The sequence below is a fragment of the Hyperoodon ampullatus genome (assembly GCF_949752795.1).
Source record: "Hyperoodon ampullatus genome assembly, chromosome: 4".
NCBI lineage: Eukaryota > Metazoa > Chordata > Mammalia > Artiodactyla > Ziphiidae > Hyperoodon > Hyperoodon ampullatus.
In genome coordinates, this window is record NC_136917.1 from 32,553,876 (window position 1) to 32,573,993 (window position 20,118).

General features: G+C 46.4%; 1 protein-coding gene across 1 annotated transcript; it reads left to right on the forward strand.

Annotated features, from left to right (window-relative positions):
- Positions 1 to 8,223: 8,223 nt before the first annotated feature.
- On the forward strand, positions 8,224 to 19,697 carry QTRT1 (queuine tRNA-ribosyltransferase catalytic subunit 1; the record flags this gene model as incomplete). The annotated part of the gene is made up of 10 exons (XM_079703837.1): positions 8,224 to 8,495; positions 8,738 to 8,806; positions 8,902 to 9,040; positions 15,121 to 15,199; positions 15,340 to 15,455; positions 18,613 to 18,751; positions 18,988 to 19,063; positions 19,166 to 19,275; positions 19,363 to 19,450; positions 19,545 to 19,697. Exons 1-10 carry the CDS (start codon positions 8,253 to 8,255, stop codon positions 19,695 to 19,697), a joined length of 1,212 nt encoding a protein of 403 aa, XP_079559963.1. The 5' UTR covers positions 8,224 to 8,252.
- Between the last annotated feature and the right edge of the window lie 421 nt (positions 19,698 to 20,118).

The window sequence follows — 20,118 nt, forward strand, 5'->3', positions numbered from 1 at the left end:
CCTTCAGTTCTTACCTCAAATCTCACCTTCTCAGTGAGTCTGGTCCTGACCACGCGACTTAAAATAGTCACCTCCCAACTCCTCTCCTTTCCTGCCCTCTTTATTCCCCAACACTCATTACCACCTGAGACATGATGTGTTTTACAAATTTTTCTTGTTCACCCCTCCAGGAAATGGATTTTTGTCTGTTTTTTCACTGCTATGTTGCCAGCTATGAGAACAGTGCCTGACACAGAGTGGGTGCTCCATAATGTTTATTCATGTGTGTATGTTGGCATTTACTATGTACCTTCATAATGACCGTCTGCCCCAATTTCAAGATGAAGACACTGAGACTCACAGAGTGGCCATCGCCTGACTAAAGTCACCTGGCTTCTGAGTGGCAGAACCTGAATCCCCTCTTCCACTTCCTCTGGCTGTAACCCTTTCGCCCCTGCTCTGTGCTGCAATCCCTAATACTGCCTTCTTCAGGAAAAGAAGCTGTATAACAGGGCGGCGTCACAGGGCTCAGACAGGACTAGATTTCAATTCCTGTTCCTGGATTACTACTCCTGTGACCAGGAGCGAGTTAGTAAATATCTCTGCCTCAATTACTTTATTCATAAAACGGAGATAATAATAGTACCCACCTCATTGTCCTGTGAGAGTCCAATAAGGCAATGACAGCGTATGGCTTACCAGACACCTGACACACACTGGCACCTGCTCCATTAGTGTTGGCAGCGTTGGCTCTTAATCATCATATTATAATTTGGGGGGAGAACAAAAATAAATATTGGAAAATCAGGAGAATGAGACTAGAAAAGCTATAGGAAGAATGTTTCAAGAAGGTGGGAGTGAAGAATAGATGCAAGACCTCACTGGGAATTAAAGAAATGCACATTAAAAATAACACGGAGGGCTTCCCTGGTGGCGCGGTGGTTGAGAGTCCGCATGCTGATGCAGAGTACACGGGTTCGAGCCCTGGTCCGGGGATATCCCACACGCCAAGGAGCAACTAAGCCCGTGCGCCACAACTACTGAGCCTGCGCTCTAGAGCCCGTACGAACCACAACTACTGAGCCCGCGTGCCACAACTACTGAAACCCGCGCGCCTAGAGCCCGTGCTCTGCAACAAGAGAAGCCACCGCAATGAGAAAGCCGCGCATGGCAACGAACAGTAGCCCCCCGCTCGCCACAACTAGAGAAAGCCCGTGCGCAGCAACGAAGACCCAATGAAGCCAAAAATAAGTTAAATTAAATAAATTTTTTAAAAAAGGAAAAAAAAGAAAATGCATGTTTTAAAAAATAATAATAACACGGAGTTACCAGAGTTCTCCTGTTAAGGGGGCAGGTGAAATCGCGTTGGAGAGGCTGTGCAGAAACAGGCACTTCCGTATACTGCTTGCTGGTGAAGGTGCAAACGCCACAAACCCTATAGAGGGCATTGGGTAGGATTTATTATTCTCTTTGACCTAGTCATCTAGCTGCTGGAAAATCTTCCTAAAGAAATTCTTGCTGCCCTGTGGAATGACTTAAATACAAGATCATTCATTGCAGCCTTGTTTGTAGAAGCAAAAGATTACTCACAACACAAGTGAGAATCAACAGGAGACCCCATAAGCGAGAGATGGTCTACCCATACTTTGGGATACTAGACAACTTTTGAAAAAGAACAAGGATGGCAATTTCCTGGTGGTCCAGTGGTTGGGATGCCTCACTTTCACTCCAAGGGCCTGAGTTCAATCCCTGGTTGGGGAACTAAGATCCCACAAGCCATGCAGTGTGGCCAAAATTTTTTTTTAATAAATAAATTAATTAAAAAAGAAAAAGAACAAGGAGACTATGTACTGACATGGGATGGCCTCCAAGGTGTACACAAAAAGTGAAGTGCATGCCCCATGGTAACTAGCAAGCCTCCTTTTGTGTATAAAGGGATAAAAGTAAGTATTTAACTTAATATTTGCTTCTGTTTGCATGAAAAAACACTAGAAGGACACAAGAATCTGATAAAACATGTTACTAGGAAAGGCTGAGTTGGAAAGTGAGTGTGGGGGGGATGAGTTTGTTCACCTTTTGTACTTTCTGAATTTTTTATACATTCAGAAATGTGAAATATTACAAATACAGAAAAGTGCATAAAATACAAAAGTGCTGTTCATTGAACACTCTTGTAGTTACAACCTCCAAAGACCATTATTTTGTATTTTTGTTCCATATGAAGATTTTTTATATATATATATATATATACACACACACACACATATATTTTATTTTATTTTTAAATTTATTTATTTATTTATTTAGGTTGTGTCAGGTCTTAGTTACAGCATCTTAGTTAGTTCTTAGTTACGGGATCTTTAATTGCAACATTCAAACTCTCAGTTGCGGCATGCATGTGGGATCTAGTTCCCTGACCAGGGATCGAACCCGGGCCCCCTGCACTGGAAGCACGGAGTCTTAGCCACTGCACTGGACCACGAGGGAAGTCCCAGTACATATATATTTTAAAAAGGAGTGTTCAGCTCAGCTGTGTTGAATTCTGCTGCCAAATCATCTGAGTAATGAAAGATGTCAGTAAATGGCTCAAACATCTGAAAAAGTGTTCAACCTCAGCAGCATAAAATCATGGAATGCACATTAAAGCCAAAGGAGATGCCATTTCTCAGGCACCTGATCGGCAAAATTGAACAGTTCTATAAATATAGTTGGTGAAATCTGATGAGGCAGCTTATCTACACTGCTGTTGTGGATGTCAATTGGTGTGATCACCTTGAAAAAAGTTGGTCCTGCCTTTTAAAGTTGAATATCCACCTGATCTAGGGTCCTGCAGTTCTATTCCTAGGATTTTTGCAGAAGTGTACAATGAGATGCACACACAAATGCTCAGAGCGGCACTGTTTATAATAGGAAAACCAAACACACAAAACAAAAGCTGGGGACTTCCCTGGTGGTGCAGTGGTAAAGAATCTGCCTTACAATGCAGGGGACGATTCGATCCCTCGTCAGGGAACTAAGACCCCACATGCCGTGGGGCAACTAAGACTGTGCCACAACTACTGAGCTCACATGCCTCAACTAGAGAGCCCGAGTTCTGCAAACTACAGAGCCCATGCGCTCCGGAGCCTGTGCACCACAATGAAGAGCCTGCGTGCTACAACAAAAGATCCTGCATGCCTCAGCGAAGATCCTGCATGCTGCAACTAAGACCGGACACAGCCAAAAAAAAAAATAATAATAATAATAATAAATAAATAAATAAATAAATAAATAATGAATAAATCTTTAAAAACAAAAACTGCAGAGTTCACAAGTCCATTGACTGGAGAAATGATAAGTACATCGCAGTATATTTATACCAATACATAAAAAAGAAATGAATGGATCACAACTACATACAACACAAATGAATTTTACAAACATACTTGTAAGGAACATTAAGCAAGTCACAGGGACTAGATGTGGTATAATATGATTTTATTAGTGGAATAGCTGTGGGACAGACAGCAATTTCTCCCATACCTCCTTTTTGCTATTGAGTTTTTTAAAAACTATTATGAAACTTATACTGGAGTAAGTTGTAAAGGTTTTGAAATTTTTAGACAATTCCATGAGTCAGTGATCCATGACTAGTGGAAAATGACAGTTCAAAAACTTTGTTAGTCTATGAAAGATTCCAAAAGATTAAAAAAAACAACAACCCACAATTAGTATATTGAGATGAATCAACCCTAAACAAAACAACTGCAACAATAAAGTACATATTTTCTTTTATATGCTGAAAAATATGTAAGGATAGACAAGAGTGAATACTAAAGACTTCCCTCGTGCCGCAGTGGTTAAGAATCTGCCTGCCAATGCAGGGGACGGGTTCGAGCCCTGGTCGGGGAAGATCCCACATGCTGTGGAGCAATTGAGCCTGTGCGCCGCACTACTGAAGCCCTCCGCACGTAGAGCCCGTGTCACCGAAATGGGAAGCCACCGAAATGCGAGGTGCGGTGCAGGGGCTTCTCATTGCAGTGACTTCTCTTGTTGCAGAGCACGGGCTCTAGGTGCGTGGGCTTCAGTAGTTGTGCCTCGCTAGCTCTAGAGCACAGGCTCAGTAGTTGCAGCACACAGGCTTAGTTGCTCCGTGGCATGTGGGATTTTCCCGGACCAGGGCTCGAACCCATGTGCCCTGCATTGGCAGGAGGATTCTTTAACCACTGAGCCACCAGGGAAGTCCGTGGAGTAGTTATTTTAATATCAAATAAAAAGATATACACAAACCCATAGGATGTGGAGATAGGGGGATGAGGATTAAAGAGAAGAAAGGAAGAAGGAGAGGTCCTACATGGATCACAATGGTAAGGTGCCACCATTCAAGGACTATGAATAACTCAAACCTCTGCATTTGAGCTCCATAAAGATGGGAATAAAATAATATGAGGACATTAGGAGCAACCATAGGCCAATAAATTTGACAACGTAAACGAAATAAATTCTTAGAAAAATTCTACTTACCTGAATCGACTTGAGAAGAAATAGAAAACTTGAATTGTCCTTTATAATCATTACAAGACTTAAATCAGTAGTTTAAAATATTCCTACAAGAAAAACAACATAACCAGATGGATTTACAGGTAAGGCCAATAAAACATTCAAGATTCAAATCACTCCAATCTTGCACAATTTCTTCCCGAAAATAGAAAGAGCAGAAACACTCAATTTACGAAGTTAGCATAATTTGAACATGAAACTCAGGCAAAGACAGTACGTGAAAGGAAAATTATCAACCAATATAATTTATAACAGAAATGCAACATTTTTCAATAAAAATAAACGTTAAATGCCACGATATATAAAAGAATACCATGACCAAGCTGGATTTATTTCAGGAATGGAAATAAAATGTATATAATAAATTAGAAAGTAAATATTATATGATTGGACTTTCTTTTCTTTTCTTTTCTTTTTTTTTTTTTTTTTGGCCCTGAGGCTTGCAGGATCTTAGTTCTCCTACCAGGGATTGAACCCGGGCCCTCAGCAGTGAAAGCTTGGAGTCCTAACTACGGGACCACCAGGGAATTCCCTGATTTGATATTTTCAATGAGGCAAATAATATGGTTATCTCTATAGATATGGAAAACCATACAATAAACATTTATGATACAAATCTGTGAGTGAACAAGGAATTGAAAGCACCTTTCTTTACTTAATATGGTGCATCTTCAAAAAACTTAGAGACATCATACATAATGGTGAAATGTTGAAAGCATTTCCTTCAAAATGTCTTCAGGTTAGGTGAGAAGTCAAGAGTTCAGTGAGGAGTCTACTGCAATAATCCAGGCAAGAGAGGCTGGTGATTTGACCAATGTGAGAGCTATGGAGAGGTTGTTAAGTGGTAGATTCTGGATAGATTTAGAAAGCAGAGCAACCAGGAATTGCTGATAAATCAGAGGTAGGGAGTGAGAGACAGTGAGGGCTCAAGGACCATTCTGAAGTCTCTGGTCTGAGCTGCTGGAAGGATTGAGATGGTACTACTTATTTTATTTTTTTTGAAATAAATGACATTTTATTTGGGGAAGGAATTAAAAAAAAATAGGGACTTCTGTGGTGGCGTAGTGGTTAAGAATCCGCCTGCCAATGCAGGGGACACGGGTTCGAGCCCTGCTCGGGGAAGATCCCACATGCTGCGGAGCAACTAAGCCCGAGCGCCACAACTTCTGAGCCTGCGCTCTAGAGCCCGAGAGCCACAACTACTGAAGCCCGTGCGCCTAGAGCCCGTGCTCCACAACAAGGGAAGCCACCGCAATGAGAAACCCGCGCACCGCAACAGAGTAGCCCCAACTCGCTGCAACTAGAGAAAGCCCACGTGCAGCAAGGAAGACCCAATGCAGCCAAAAATAAATAAATAAAGATAAAATAAAATTTTTAAAAATTAAAAAAAAAACAGAATAGAGTTGGGAACACAGAGCAGGGGTGAATGCAGCCCATCTTGTCATGAGTTTTGCTTTGCTTAGGCAGGGAACTGTTAAATTAGAGAAAGAAGTGGGCAATCACTTTTCTACTTTGCTACTAAGTTTTTTACTAGGGAAAGACTCTTTCAGTGCCCAGAAAAATGTGTACATGCCACCTGTGCCCCTGTGGACTCCATCTAAGAAAACATGTGTGAACATGGAGCTGTCTTTGTCCATGACCTCAGCTGAGCATCTCTACACAGCCCCAGCCAGGAAAGGAGGAAGCATCACCAGGGTGCAAGTGTTCCTAGGTGTGCTCCCGTTCACTGTGACCCCCCCAAGTGGCTCCCCTCCATGCATCTTAAATAAACAGTAGTTTTTTGAATTGTAAATACCAAGAAAATTAACAGACTTCTTCAAAGCCATTTCATAACTGACTTATTTAACAATAATGGGCTGAGAATAAACATGCACATGCTAAGATCAAGCCTCACTTGGCTTCCCATACTCATTGTCAGGGGCCCACAGGCTCTGAGTATCAACTGGTTTTCCCAGAAGTCCACCCTAGGGGGGCGAATGGGAGTCAATATGCTGTCAGTGAACTTGTCCCCACCCCAGTGGAGGACACAAGTGCCGACCTCTGTAGACTTCTTGCTTTCACCACCTGCAGTCATGAGCAGGTCCACCCAAAGGGACTAACTACGCAAATCCATCTTCCCCAACCTCCTCAACTCCATCACCCCGAGTCACTAAGGCATCTCATATGTAGGTTTCACCCTTCTTCATCTACTGCCTAACACCCTGCAAATCACAGCCTGGCCAGTAGTGACACTAATCCCTTCAAACCTTTAGGCCTTTTTTAAGTTCAGTCCCAGAGGTGGAGGGCATGAGCTGGTTGGTACTACTGAGAAGGGGAAGACGGAGGTGGGTAGGCAAGCTTGGGAGGACAATCATTAATTCTGCTTTGGACATGTGGAGTCTGGATGTCTACAGACGCCCACTGGGGGTGTCAAGGAGGCATCTCAAGAGGAGATGGGAGTTCAGGAGGGAGGACTATGCTGAGAATAAAAATTTGGGTATTGTCAATGTATAGAGGTTTTTTTAAAAAATAAATTTGTTTATCTTATTCATTTATTTTTGGTTGCTTTGCCTCTTCATTGATGCACGCCGTAGCTTTCTCTAGTTACAACGAGTGGGGGCTACTCTTCGTTGTGGTGCAAGGGCTTCTCATTGCGGTGGCTTCTCTTATTGCAGAGCACAAGGCTCTAGGTGCGCGGGCTTCAGTAGTTGTGGCTCGCGGGCTCCAGAGTACAGGCTCAGTAGTTGCGGTACACGGACTTAGTTACTCCGTGGCATGTGGGATCTTCCCAGACCAGTGCTCAAACCTGTGTCCCCTGCATTGGCAGGCAGATTCTTAACCACTGCGCCACCAGGGAAGTCCTGTATAGAGATTTTTAAAAGCATCATATCAATTACAGGATATGTGATATACAGTCATTGGTGGTGGAGGGTTTTTAAGATTGGGGGAGTCAGGAGCAACTGACGGTGACAATATGAGCCAGTTGTGGGAATATCAGATGAGTGTTGCTGACAATGGCAATAGCAAGTTCAAAGGCCCTGAGGTGGGCTTCATTGGTGGGCGTTTTCCAGACGTGGACTCAGTGAGGACTCCACCACACTGAGAAACTGGTAGCATTAGCCCAAGGCTTCTAGGTCAGGCTCCTGCTGAGATCAGCGGGGCTTTGGGCGGGTGGTCCCGAAAGGAAGGCTTCTGGGGCAAACGCGCCCTCTGCTGGCCAGGACAGATATCAGCTCCATTTCCAACCATAAGATTATTAAAATATTAATATATATCTATTCTGTTATTATTATTATTAGTGGGTTAGGACCCAGATTGTATCCCTGGTCGGGGAACTAGGATCCCGCAAGCTGAGAGGGGCGGCCAAAAAAAAAAAAAAAAGACAAAAGATTACGTCAGGCACCGTGTAAAAATCTATAGACGTCCATCCTGTCATTCAGTATTCGCAACGTCCCTATGTCTAGATACTATTATTCGGGCCATTTGATGGAAGATAAAATTATAGCTAGAGAGGCTTTTACTTCGAGGAATTGGCAGGAATGGGCCTCCAAACCAAGACAATTTTAATACTTCGCAGCAGTGTGCTGCCTGTGGGAACTAACTGGGCGCAGCGCAGAGACAAGCGCGCAGACGTCCGTTTCCATGGTTCATCTGACGCTCTCCCCAAGCTTCGGCCTGCGTCGCGCGCCACGTGACCTCAACCAACATGGCGCCGCCCAGGGTGTTCCACGGCCCACGTGGTTCCGGCAGGCAAGATGGCGGCAGTCGCCAGCCCGACTTCCCTGGAGTCGGCTCCGCGAATCATGAGATTGGTGGCCGAGTGTAGCCGCTCTAGGGCCCGGGCAGGGGAGCTGCGGCTGCCACATGGGCCGGTGGCTACTCCAGTGTTCATGCCAGTGGGCACGCAGGCCACCATGAAGGGCATCACGGCCGAGCAACTGGACGCGTTGGGCTGCCGCATCTGCCTGGGCAACACCTACCATTTGGGTCTGAGGCCGGTGGGTGGGCTGTGCCCCGGGCTGGGCGGCGGCGAAGCGTGGGGAAGCCCAGGAGATTCCCTAGACCTGGGCACGCCTCCCAAACTCTATCGATAAAACGCATATCGAGAGTCCCGGGTGGCTCAGGCCTTGTGCTGGGCGTGAGGGACCAGCGAGGATGGAAGTTGGCCAACCCTGTCGCCCCAATATGAGCCCCAAGGGTTGCCCTCACCCCTAGCCTGACCCTCCTTCCCCCACCCCAGGGCCCCGAGCTGATCCAGAAAGCCCGCGGTCTCCACGGCTTTATGAATTGGCCGCACAACCTGCTGACGGTAAGGCGGGGTCAGCTCCGGGATCCGAGAACCCTCCTTGGGCGTGGATTTTCCCAGTCCCGTTCTTGACAGCCCTGCGGTGGGGTTTCCCTCAGGACAGCGGCGGCTTCCAGATGGTGTCCCTGGTGTCCCTGTCCGAAGTGACGGAGGAGGGCGTCCGCTTCCGCTCCCCTTACGATGGTGACGAGACCCTTCTGAGCCCCGAGAGATCCGTGGAGATCCAGAACGTGCTGGGTGAGCGGATACCGGGGAGCCGCCCCTTCCCCTGCCTTTCGGAGGTGGAGGTGAGGCGGGCCTGCTCCTTTCGTGCTGCTTGGCTTTGGTCAAGTCACTCCCCCTCTCTGAGCCTCAGCCGAGGGGATAGTTCACAAAAATAACGATGTAATGTCAGTAAATCTCTTATCACAATGCCTGACATGTAATAGTAGCTTTTAGTATTATCTTTCTTGCTACTGTTTCTCTTAGATAGTAAATTAGCTGGGCAAAGATATGTTGAAATAATGGGGGCAACAAGGGAGGTATTGGGGAGGCTTTAGACCCCTCCCATCTCCATCAATATCCCCTATTCCTTGATAAGGACAATTAACATTTCTCAATTTCATAAAGTGCTATGGAAACAGGTTCAAAACTTCCCGTCTTCCAAACAGACTGGTGCTTTTAGACTCCTCTATGTACAGATTCTGTGGCTTCTGCTTATAGCAATGGGCCTGGGTGCTGGTGCCATACCATCCTTGGAACTTACAGTCCAAAAGGGAGACAGGCATTGGTGAAAACATCTTAATTAGAAAGGCGGAAAAAAGAGAAAAAAAAAACCCCAAAAAAACAATGCAGGTAGAGTGCATTGTATGTTTCCATTTGTATTGAAAAAAACCCCCAAAACCCCAAACACATGATTTGCTTTTATTTGCTTACGGTATCTCAGGAAAGAAAAATAAGAAACTGTAGTATAGGTTCTTGGAGGGAAGGGAACTGAAGAGCTGGTAGACAGGGAGCATTTAAATTCTTTTCCTTTTTTAAAAATTGGGATATAATTGACATGCAATAAACTGCACATATTTAAGGTATACCCTCTGGTACGTTTTGACACATGTATACACCCATGAAACCTTCACCATAATCAAGATAGTGAACATGTCCATCACCCCTAAAGGGTTACTTGTGCCCCTTTGTAATCCTTCCCTTGGTGGGCGAGAGACTTTTCATCAAATATCCTGTTGTATTTTTTAAAATTGGGGGTTCATTTAACATTTTGAATAATTATATATTATTATTAAAATAAGTTATTATGGAATTCCCTGGTGGTCCAGTGGTTAGGACTCTGTGCTTCCACTGCAGGGGGCACAGGTTCGATCCCTGGTCAGGGAACTAAGATCCTGCAAGCTGCATGGTGCAGCCAAAAAAAAAAAAAAAAAAAAAATTGTTTTAAAGGCACAAATAGATATAAGGTTGGGACCCTGACTGTGAAGGCCAAGTACATGGGACTTTTGGCATGATTCAGTCTGTAGGCTCAGGGAATGTTGCCCTAGGCCTAAAACCTATGGATGAGGAGGAATAAACTAGACGTCCAAAGGGGGGAAGTATGTTCTGGAAAGAGGAAGCAGCCAGTGCAAAGGACCTGAAGCAGGACCAAGACTGGCATGGCTGGAGCCGAGTGGGGTAGGGAAAGTGTGTGTGTGTGTGTGTGTAGGGTGAGGACAGGAAGGTGTTGGGGACAGGTCCTACAGGACCTTGTGAGTTTTGGTTTGTCTTTTAAAGAAAAAAATTGAACAAGAAAACATTTTGTATATATTTCTATATAAAGATGTGTGCAGGAAACAGTGGTCTTCCCATGCCTATATTCTATCCATCTCTTTCACAAGTCACCACTGTTTCTAGTTTCTTATGTATTCTTCCAGAGTTTATGTAAATACAAGCAAGTTCAAATCTATTCTTATTTTTTCCATGATGAGAGCATGCTATTTATGGCACATTCTTCTGTACCTTGCATTTTTATTAATTTTGGAAAATTTCAAGTATATACCAAAATAGACACGACCCCATTGACCTGTCACCCAGCTTCAACAATCACCAGGTCACAGCCATTATGTTTCATTAGTATCCCAGCCCACTTTGCTTCTCCCATGTTATTTTCTGTTGGAATTTGCCTAAGATTGGTGTTATGTTTCATAGAATTGTCCAGTAAATCCCCCTGGGCCTGGAGTTTTGTTGTGGTAAGGTTTTTAATGATGAATTCGATTTATTTGACATTTTGATTTGGCTATTCAGATTTTGTGTTTCATTTTGGGTCAGATTTGATAAGTTGGATTTTTCAAGGAATTTGGCCATTCCTTGAACTTTATTTCAACTTTCTTGGCATAAAGTTGATCATTAATATTCTCTTATTAACCTCTTAATGTTATAGTGTCTGTAGTGATGTCTCCTTTTTCATTCCTGATGTTAAAAACTTGTGATCTCTTCTTTCTTGATGTCTGTTAGGGGTTTATTGATTTCGAGTTTGTTGATCTTTTCCAAAAACCAACTTCTGGCTTATTCATTTTCTTCATTTGTTGGTTTTCTGTTTTGTTGACTTCTTTTTTTTTTTTAATGGCTTTATTGAGATATGATATACAGACAATTCACCCATTTAAAATGTACAGGTTGGGACTTCCCCAGAAGTCCAGTGGTTAAGACTCCATGCTCCCAATGCAGCGGGCACAGGTTTGATCCCTGGCTGGGGAACTAAGATCCCACATGCTGCACAGTGCAGCCAAAGATTAAAAAAAAATTTTTTTTTAAAGAAGATCAAAAATAAATAAATAAATAAAATAAAATGTACAGTTCAGTGGTTTTCAGTGTATTCACAGAGTTGTACAACCATCACCACAATCTAATTTCAGAACACTTTTATCACCCCAGAAAGAAATCTTGTACCCATTATCAATCACTCCCTATTCCTCCCTCCGCCAGCCCTATGTAATCTACTTTCTGTCTCTACAGATTTGTGTATTCTAGACATTTTATGTAAATGAAATCATACAATAGGAGGTCTTTGTGAATGGCTTCTTTTACTTAACATAATGTTTTTCAGGTTCAGCTATGTTGTAGTATGCATCAGTACTTTATTCCTTTTTATAGCCAAATAACATACTAGTTAATAGATATGCCTCCTTGATTTTATTTTTTGATAGTTGCAATCTTATGTATCTTGTTTATTTTTAAATTTTTAGCTAGTTTTGCATTGTTTTCTTTGTCTAGCTTCTTAGTCTCCGTAGATCATCTGTATTATATCAAACCGAATCTCAGATGTCCTACCACTTCACCTATAAGTATTTTTAATTTGTATCTCCAAAACATAGTTTTTTTAAAAAATTTATTTAATTTATTTATTATTTTTGGCTGTGTTGGATTTTTGTTGCTGCACGCGGGCTTTCTCTAGTTGCGGTGAGCGTGGGCTACCTTCGTTGCAGTGCCCAGGCTTCTCTTGTTACGGAGCACGGGCTCTAGGCACGCGGGCTTCGGTAGTTGTGGCTCACGGGCTAGAGCGCAGGCTCAGTAGTTGCAGCACACAGGCTTAGTTGTTCCGCGGCATGTGGGATCTTCCCGGACCAGGGCTCAAACCCGTGTCCCCTCCATTGGCAGGCGGATTCTTAACCACTGCACCACGAGGGAAGACCCATAGTTTCTTTTTTTTAAACATAATCACAATACCATCATCCCACCTAAAAACAATTAACAATAATTCATTAACATCATCAAATATCTGGCCAGTGTTCAACTTTCCAGTCGTTTCATAAATGTCAGTTTTTCTTACAGTTTGTTTACTTCAGGATCCAAATAATGTGCAGATACTGCAGTTGTTTGAAAGATCTCTTAAGTCTTTTTTAATATATTATATATATTACATATCATATAGTTCCGCCTTCCAATTCCATTTTTTTTTTTTAGCAATTTGCTTCTTTTTCTTTTTTTTTTTTTGCTTCTTTTTTTTTCATTAAAATTTTTTTTTTTTTTTGGCCGAGCCGAGCAGCTTGTGGGATCTTAGTTCCCCAACCAGGGATGGAACCCATGCCCCCTGCAGTGGAAGCCCAGAGTCGTAACGATTGGACTGCCAGGGGATGCCCCAGCAATTTGCTGCTTCTTTTTTTAAAAAAGATTTATTTATTTATTTATTTATGGCTGTGTTGGGTCTTAGTTGTGGCACGTGGGATCTTTCGTTGAGGCGCATTGGCTTCTCTATAGTTGTGGTGCACGGGTTCCAGAACGTGCGGGCTCAGTAGTTGCAGTACACTGGCTCTCTAGTTGTGGTGCGTGGGCTCAGTAGTTGTGGCACATGAGCTTAGTTGCCCCGCGGCATGTGGGATCTTAGTTCCCTGACCAGGGATCGAACCCACGTCCCCTGAATTGGAAGGCAGATTCTTAACCACTGGACCACCAGGGAAGTCCCAGCAATTCGCTTCTTGAAGAAACTGGTTCCTTTGCCCTGTAGTGTTTCACCGGGTCTGAATTTTGCTGGTTGCATCCCCTGGGTGTCGTGTAATAGTTTTCCTCCACCCTCTAGATTTCCTGTAGGCTGGTACTTGGATCTAGAGGTTAGAGCCAGATTCAAGTCCTTCTTCCTTTTGGCAGGAAGTCTTCACAGTGTGTCTGTCCATCAGGGGGCATCTGATGTCTGCCTGTCTCTCCCAGTGAGCTGTCATGCTCCTTCCCTGGAACCATTATTAGGACTTGCAAACCGGTGATGTTCCAATTCTGTCATCCTTTCTTCATTTATTAACCAGATTACTTCTGTAAAGAGAAACATCTCTCACCTACTCCTGGGAGACCAAGCAGTTTAGTTCACACAGGAAGAGTGGGATTCATTCTTTTCCCTCATTTACTAGTTTTCATGGGTTGATTACTTAGCATCTTCTAGCAATGACAAACTAATGTTTAGTTTTTTAGGATCACCATGAACTCATGGGTTTAAATGTATTTGATACGTTTCAATCCATTGCAGTTAAAATCCTTATTGCTTCTCAAATCGCCCCATCTTTGGCTAGTGTGGTACACTGTGCTTTTTTCCTATAATGATACATCTTGGCAATATTTCCTTGCGATTTCTAACCTGTAAGTCCACAGTCTCTAATCTGAAATTCTTGTGGCCAGATAGGTGTCAGAATTCAGAATTCCCACATTTTAGAAAGATAATAAAGGGTACATACCATTTATTACACAGTACCTCAATTGGGTCTGGGGCAGTACCCTGTGGTATTACACTTCACTTCTTTTTTTTCAATTAAAAAAATTGTGTTAAAATACACATAACATAAAATTTACCATCTTAACCATTTGTTTCTTCTTTTTTTTGGCTGCACCGTGCAGCATGCCGGATCTTAGTTCCCTGACCAGGGATCAAACCCATACCCCCTGCAGTGGAAGTGCAGAGCCTTAACCACTGGACTGCCAGGGAAGTCACTACACTTCACTTTTATTGCATTAACACTTATGAATCTTCACAGTAAATTAGGTTTTTAAAAAGATGACAGCTGTCTCAGGTTTTGCTGCCGAATGAAGATGCCATAAGCATAAGAAAAATCCTATGATTTTGAGAAGTTTCTGGATTTTGGAATTGTGGGAAAGAACCTTCCATTAAGGCCTGGACCATGGTTTACTTAACTAGACCCCTGTGACACTTGGACTCCCATCTTGCTATTACCCAACACACTATGAAGAATCACTTGCTACACACGTCATTTGGTTCTTGAAGGGTAAATTTGCAGAGGTGGGATTTTTTTTTTTTTTTTTTGGCTGCACCGCACAGGTTGTGAGGTTTCAGTTCTCCGACCAGGGATTGAACCCGGGCACTCGGCAGTGAAAGCGCCGAGTCCTAACCACTGGACCGCCAGGGAATCCCCGAGGTGGGATTTTATTCTACAGTAGTGCCAGGGCAGGGTTTTAGCTGGGAGGTGGCAAGATCAGATGTGCATTTTTTTTTTTTTTTTTTTTTTTTTGCGGTACACGGGCCTCTCACTGTTGCAGCCTCTCCCGCTGCGGAGCACAGGCTCCGGACACGCAGGCTCAGTGGCCATGGCTCATGGGCCCAGCCGCTCCGCGGCATGTGGGATCTTCCTGGACCAGGGCACGAACCTGCGTCCCCTGCATCGGCAGGCAGACTCTCAACCACTGCGCCACCAGGGAAGCCCCCAGATGTGCATTTTGAAAAGCTTCCTCTGGTTGCTGTATAAGCAGATTGGGGGTTAAATGGGAGTCAGCAAGACCTGGAGAGGGACCTGGGGTCCAGCTTGTCCTCAGTGTGGGGGCTTTCCCAGTGACTGTGTTCCTGTCTCACTCTCCAGGCTCAGACATCATCATGCAGCTGGATGATGTAGTCAGCAGCACTGTGACAGGGCCACGTGTGGAAGAGGCCATGTACAGGTGTGTGTGTGTGTGTGTGTGTGTGTGTGTGTGTGTGTGTCGGGAGAGGGAGGGGGAGAGGGAGAGGATCCTGGTCCTGCAGCCTTGTCTCCCTACCCCTCACAAAGTCCCTATGGCTTACAACCAGGGTCCTCTTTCAGATCAATCCGCTGGCTGGACCGGTGCATTGCAGCCCATCAGCGGCCGGACAAACAGAACCTCTTCGCCATCATCCAGGGTGGGCTGGATGCGGATCTCCGGGCCACCTGCCTCGAAGGTAAAGCCATGTGCCAACAGGACCAGGGCTTTTCCATTGCAGAGAGCCCCACGTGGGCCTGGCATGCGATGGTGCTGAGAGAGTTGGGGTTTTTTTTGTTTTTGGCTGTGCTGCGGCTTCTGGGATCTTATGTCCCCAACCAGGGACTGAACCCAGGCCCTCGGCAGTGAAAGTGTGGAGTCCTAATCACTGCACCGCCAGGGAGTTCCCAAGAGTGACTATTATGTGTTGTTGTGTGTTTTTTTAAAAAAATAGTTTCCTTGTTTTTTTTGATGTGGGTTGCTTTGAATTTTATTTTTTTCTGATGTTAATATTGCAACTCCTACTTTTATTTATTATTTTTTCTCTTTTTAAAATTTTATTTATTTATGTTTTTGGCTGCATTGGGTCTTCATTGCTGCATGCAGGCTTTTCTCTAGTTGTGGCGTGCAAGGGCTACTTTTTGTTGCAGTGCATGGGCTTCTCATTGCGTTGGCTTCTCTTGTCTCAGAGCATAGGCTCTAGGTGCACAGGCTTCAGTAGTTGCAGCATGTGGGCTCAGTAGTTGGGGCGCGCGGGTTCAGTAGTTATGACTTGTGGGCTCTAGAGTGCAGGCTCAGTAGTTGTACGGCACGGGCTTAGTTGCTCCGCGGCACGTGGGATCTTCCTGGACCAGGGATCAAACCAGTGTCTCCTGCATTGGCAGACAGATTCTTAACCACTCCGCCACAGTACCACTCCGCCACCAGGGAAGTCCAAGAGTGGTTATTAATTGACAAAAGAGCACTCTAGGTGGAAGGAACAGCTGAAGCAAAGGCCCTCAGGCAGCATGGAGCAGAGTGTGTTTGGAGAATAAAAATTCCAATAGCTATCAATTTTCGGGTGTTCAGGCACTGTGCCAAACGCTGGTCATGGACTGACCCATTGAGGTTTCATAAAGATCCTGTAAGGTGGGAACTACCAGGTTCCCAAGGTTACAGGAGGGGAAACTGAGGCACAGAGCTGTTAAGTTACTTACGCCCAGCCACACAGCGTGCATGTTGCAGTGCTGGGATTTGAACTCAGACCTTGGGCTCTGGAACCTACAGCATTAACAGATACATAGAGCTCCTCCATCCCTGGGGAGTGAGACATGCAGTCAGGAGCAAGGGGTTGGACCCGAGGCATTGTGCTGACGGTGGAGGCCCTGGGACAGCACACCGAGGTGCTGGGGAGCCATTGAAGGCTGTTGAGTGGGAGAGTGGGAGAAAAATCCCAGTGAGATAGGAAGCATAAGGCCCATAGAGGAAGCTGGAGTAGTTGCCCAGGGGGAGGGTGACAGTGAGGCCTGAACCAAGACCGTGGTCATGGAGACAAAGTGGAGGCAGAGATGGGGGCTCAAAGGCAGTGAGGTGTCACGGGCAAGACTCTGGGTTCTGGAGTCCACGCAGCTGGATCCAACCCCCTGATCTGTTGCCTCATGGCTGTGCATCCTAAGGCTAGTAGCTTGGCCTCTCTGAGCCTCACTTTCTTCCTCTGTAAAATGGGAACATACTCCCAATGTCATGGGATCGAAGTGAGGAATAAATGGGAAAATTTGTTCAAGGTGTCCTGCCTGCACCTGGCATCTGTGTATGCTGTTGTGAAGACTGTCCTGTTGTAATTCCTTTTGTCCTCAAACTGCCCACCACCCCTAGTCCCCACCCCCACCCCTGGTCCAGTAAGTCTTTTTAATGGAGACCCACAGTCAGAAGTACATTTCGTGTCATGGCTTCGGATGCGTGCACATATATGAGAGTGGAAACTAAGGCTTCCTGAAGCATTTACCATTATACGTGAGATACTCTTTGATACAATATTTTCTGTTCTCTCTCATTTTAAAAAAAACAACAACAGCAACAACCCTGATCTCATCCCATCAAATCAAATTCATTTCTCAGCCACCTGCAGTTTGACAAGCACTGTCCTGCTGGTGCTTCTCAGTGCTCTGAGTCTCGCCTGTACCAGAACCCCCCAGGCTCTCCCTGTGACTGGGTCGGAGTCTGGGGCCAGGGCAGACTTGGGAAGCTGCATTTGAACAACTCATCCCCAGTTGGTTCTGCTGCTCACTCTGGCTTCAAAACCCAGCCCCAGACCAGGCCTGCTTTGTCAATGCTGTGGCCTCCCCCCTAGTTGAACTGGGCAGCTGGGGCCAAAGATAAGTCTTGGTTTTGAGGCTAGACGTGGGTTTGAATCCAGCCTCTGGCATATGTGGCCTGGGGCCAGTGGTTTAAGCTCTGCATGCCTCAACCACAGTGCAGATCTGCAGCCCCTGCCCAGCGATTGTGGAGCCTAATTGCCCACTTCTTTTTTTTTCTTTTTTTGGTCTTACTGCGAGGCATGTGGGATCTTAGCTCCCGGACCAGGAATCGAACCTGCACTACCTGCAGTGGAAGTGCAGATCCCTAACCACTGGACCGCCAGGGAATTCCCCTGCCCACTTCTAATATCCAAAACACGCAAGAATTTGCAATTCATTTGGTGGCAAGACCAGACTTACTGACCCCAGTTTGTTAGGAGTCTTTACACATTTTTTTTTTTTGTGGTATGCGGACCTCTCACTGCTGTGGTCTCTCCCGCCGCAGAGCACAGGCTCCGGACGCGCAGGCCCAGCAGCCATGGCTCACGGGCTCAGCCGCTCCGCAGCACGTGGGATCCTCCCGGACCAGGGCACGAACCTGCGTCCCCCGCATCGGCAGGCGGACTCCCAACCACTGCGCCACCAGGGAAGCCCCGTCTTTACACATTTTGCTGTCAAAATGTTACAGTGTTTGATGACAGGCTGTTCTTCAGCATGTAGGATGTTCACTGTTCTAAAATCTGGAAAATTTTGAAACACATCTGGCTTCATCTTAGGTTTCAGCTAAGGGAGTGTGGGCCCTGGGCCTCTCTCCTGAGGATTGAAGAAGAAGCCCTGACATGCAGCAGGCATTCTATAAACGGTAGCTGAGATCACCAGCAGCCCCCAGACACACACACACCACACACATACTCTCTCTCTCTCTCTCTCTCTCTCTCTCTCTCTCTCACATTCTCTTTTCCTGATGGCCTGTGGAGGTGTGGGCAGGGTCTGTCCTGAGGGTGAAGAGGAAGAAGAGGAGGAGACTGCGGCCTATTTCCCTTTTTCTGATCACCACTGACCTTGCCCCTGCACCCCCAGAGATGACCAGGAGAGACGTGCCAGGCTTCGCCATCGGGGGCCTGAGCGGGGGTGAGAGCAAGGGCCAGTTCTGGAAGATGGTGGCGCTGAGCACCTCAAGGCTGCCTAAGGACAAGCCCCGATACCTGATGGGGGTCGGGTATGTGGAGGAGAGGGGAGACAGCCCCGCCTGCGGGGAGGGGATTCCTGGGAACCCCTGCCTCTGGGGGAGGACGGGGAGGGGGAAGGACACAGCTCTGCTTGGGAGGGAACTGAGGAGGACAAGGTCCTCTGCTGGGGGTGGTCCTGAGGGTGCCAGTCTTGGGGAGGGGGGCCCTGGGTATGTGACCAGGGCTTGAGGTTCTCTGCTCCCCTCCCCCACGGCCCCACCCCCAGCTATGCCACTGATCTGGTGGTCTGCGTGGCTCTCGGATGCGACATGTTTGACTGCGTCTTCCCCACACGGACAGCGGTGAGGCCCTTGGCAGGGGAAAGACCGGAGAGGGATTGCGGGGGCCAAGGCGGGGGGGAAGACCTGGTTGACCCACCTTCCCCTCCCCCTGTCCACCCCCAGCGCTTTGGCTCTGCCCTGGTGCCCACGGGGAACCTGCAGCTGAAGAAGAAACAGTATGAGAAAGACTTCCGCCCCATAGACCCAGAGTGTGCCTGTCCCACCTGCCAGAAGTAGGGGAGGATGGAGCCTGGGGGCAGGCGGAGGGCAGGGAGGGGGGAAGGACCTGGCACTGCCCAGCCCCCTCCTTCTTTCCCCAGGCACAGCCGGGCCTTCCTGCACACGCTGCTCCATAGCGACAACACCGCGGCCCTGCACCACCTCACTGTCCACAACATCGCCTATCAGGTGGGCCTGTAGCTGGGAGGGGTGAGGCAAGGGGGATGGGGGTCTCCCCTATGCTGGTGGCTGATTGCTGACACCCCCCCCCCCCCCACTGCAGCTGCGGCTGATGAGCGCTGTGCGCGCCAGCATTGTGGAGAAGCGCTTCCCCGACTTCGTGAGGGACTTTATGGGCACCATGTATGGGAACCCCACCCTCTGTCCCTCCTGGGCCACTGAAGCCTTGGCCTCTGTGGGAATCACACTGGGTTGACCCCGCTTGGGGGAGGGAGGGAGGGAGGGCATGGGAGATATTGAAGGATTTTTTTAAAAAAATTATAACGTAGAGTGTGTCCGTGTCTTCTTGGGGAGGTGGCCTGTCTAGGTTCCCTTCGTGGTCTGAGTGTCACTGGGGCCCATGTTCCCCCCCACCCCCAATTGATAATAATAACAAGTAACCATAGCAGCAGCTGTTATCTGGAAACTGAGCATGTAGGAAGTGCTCAGAGTGGGAGCTGCATTCCTTTCCTGTGGCTCAGGCCCCCCAGCCATCCTGGGGGTGCGGAAACAGGTCCAGAGAGGGGGAAGTCACTTGCCAAGGTCACCATCAAGGAAGAAGCAGCTGGGCTCCAAAGCTCTGGTTCTTGACCTTGACTCTTCAGACATGTGGCTTAATCTAGTTGTCAGTAAACACA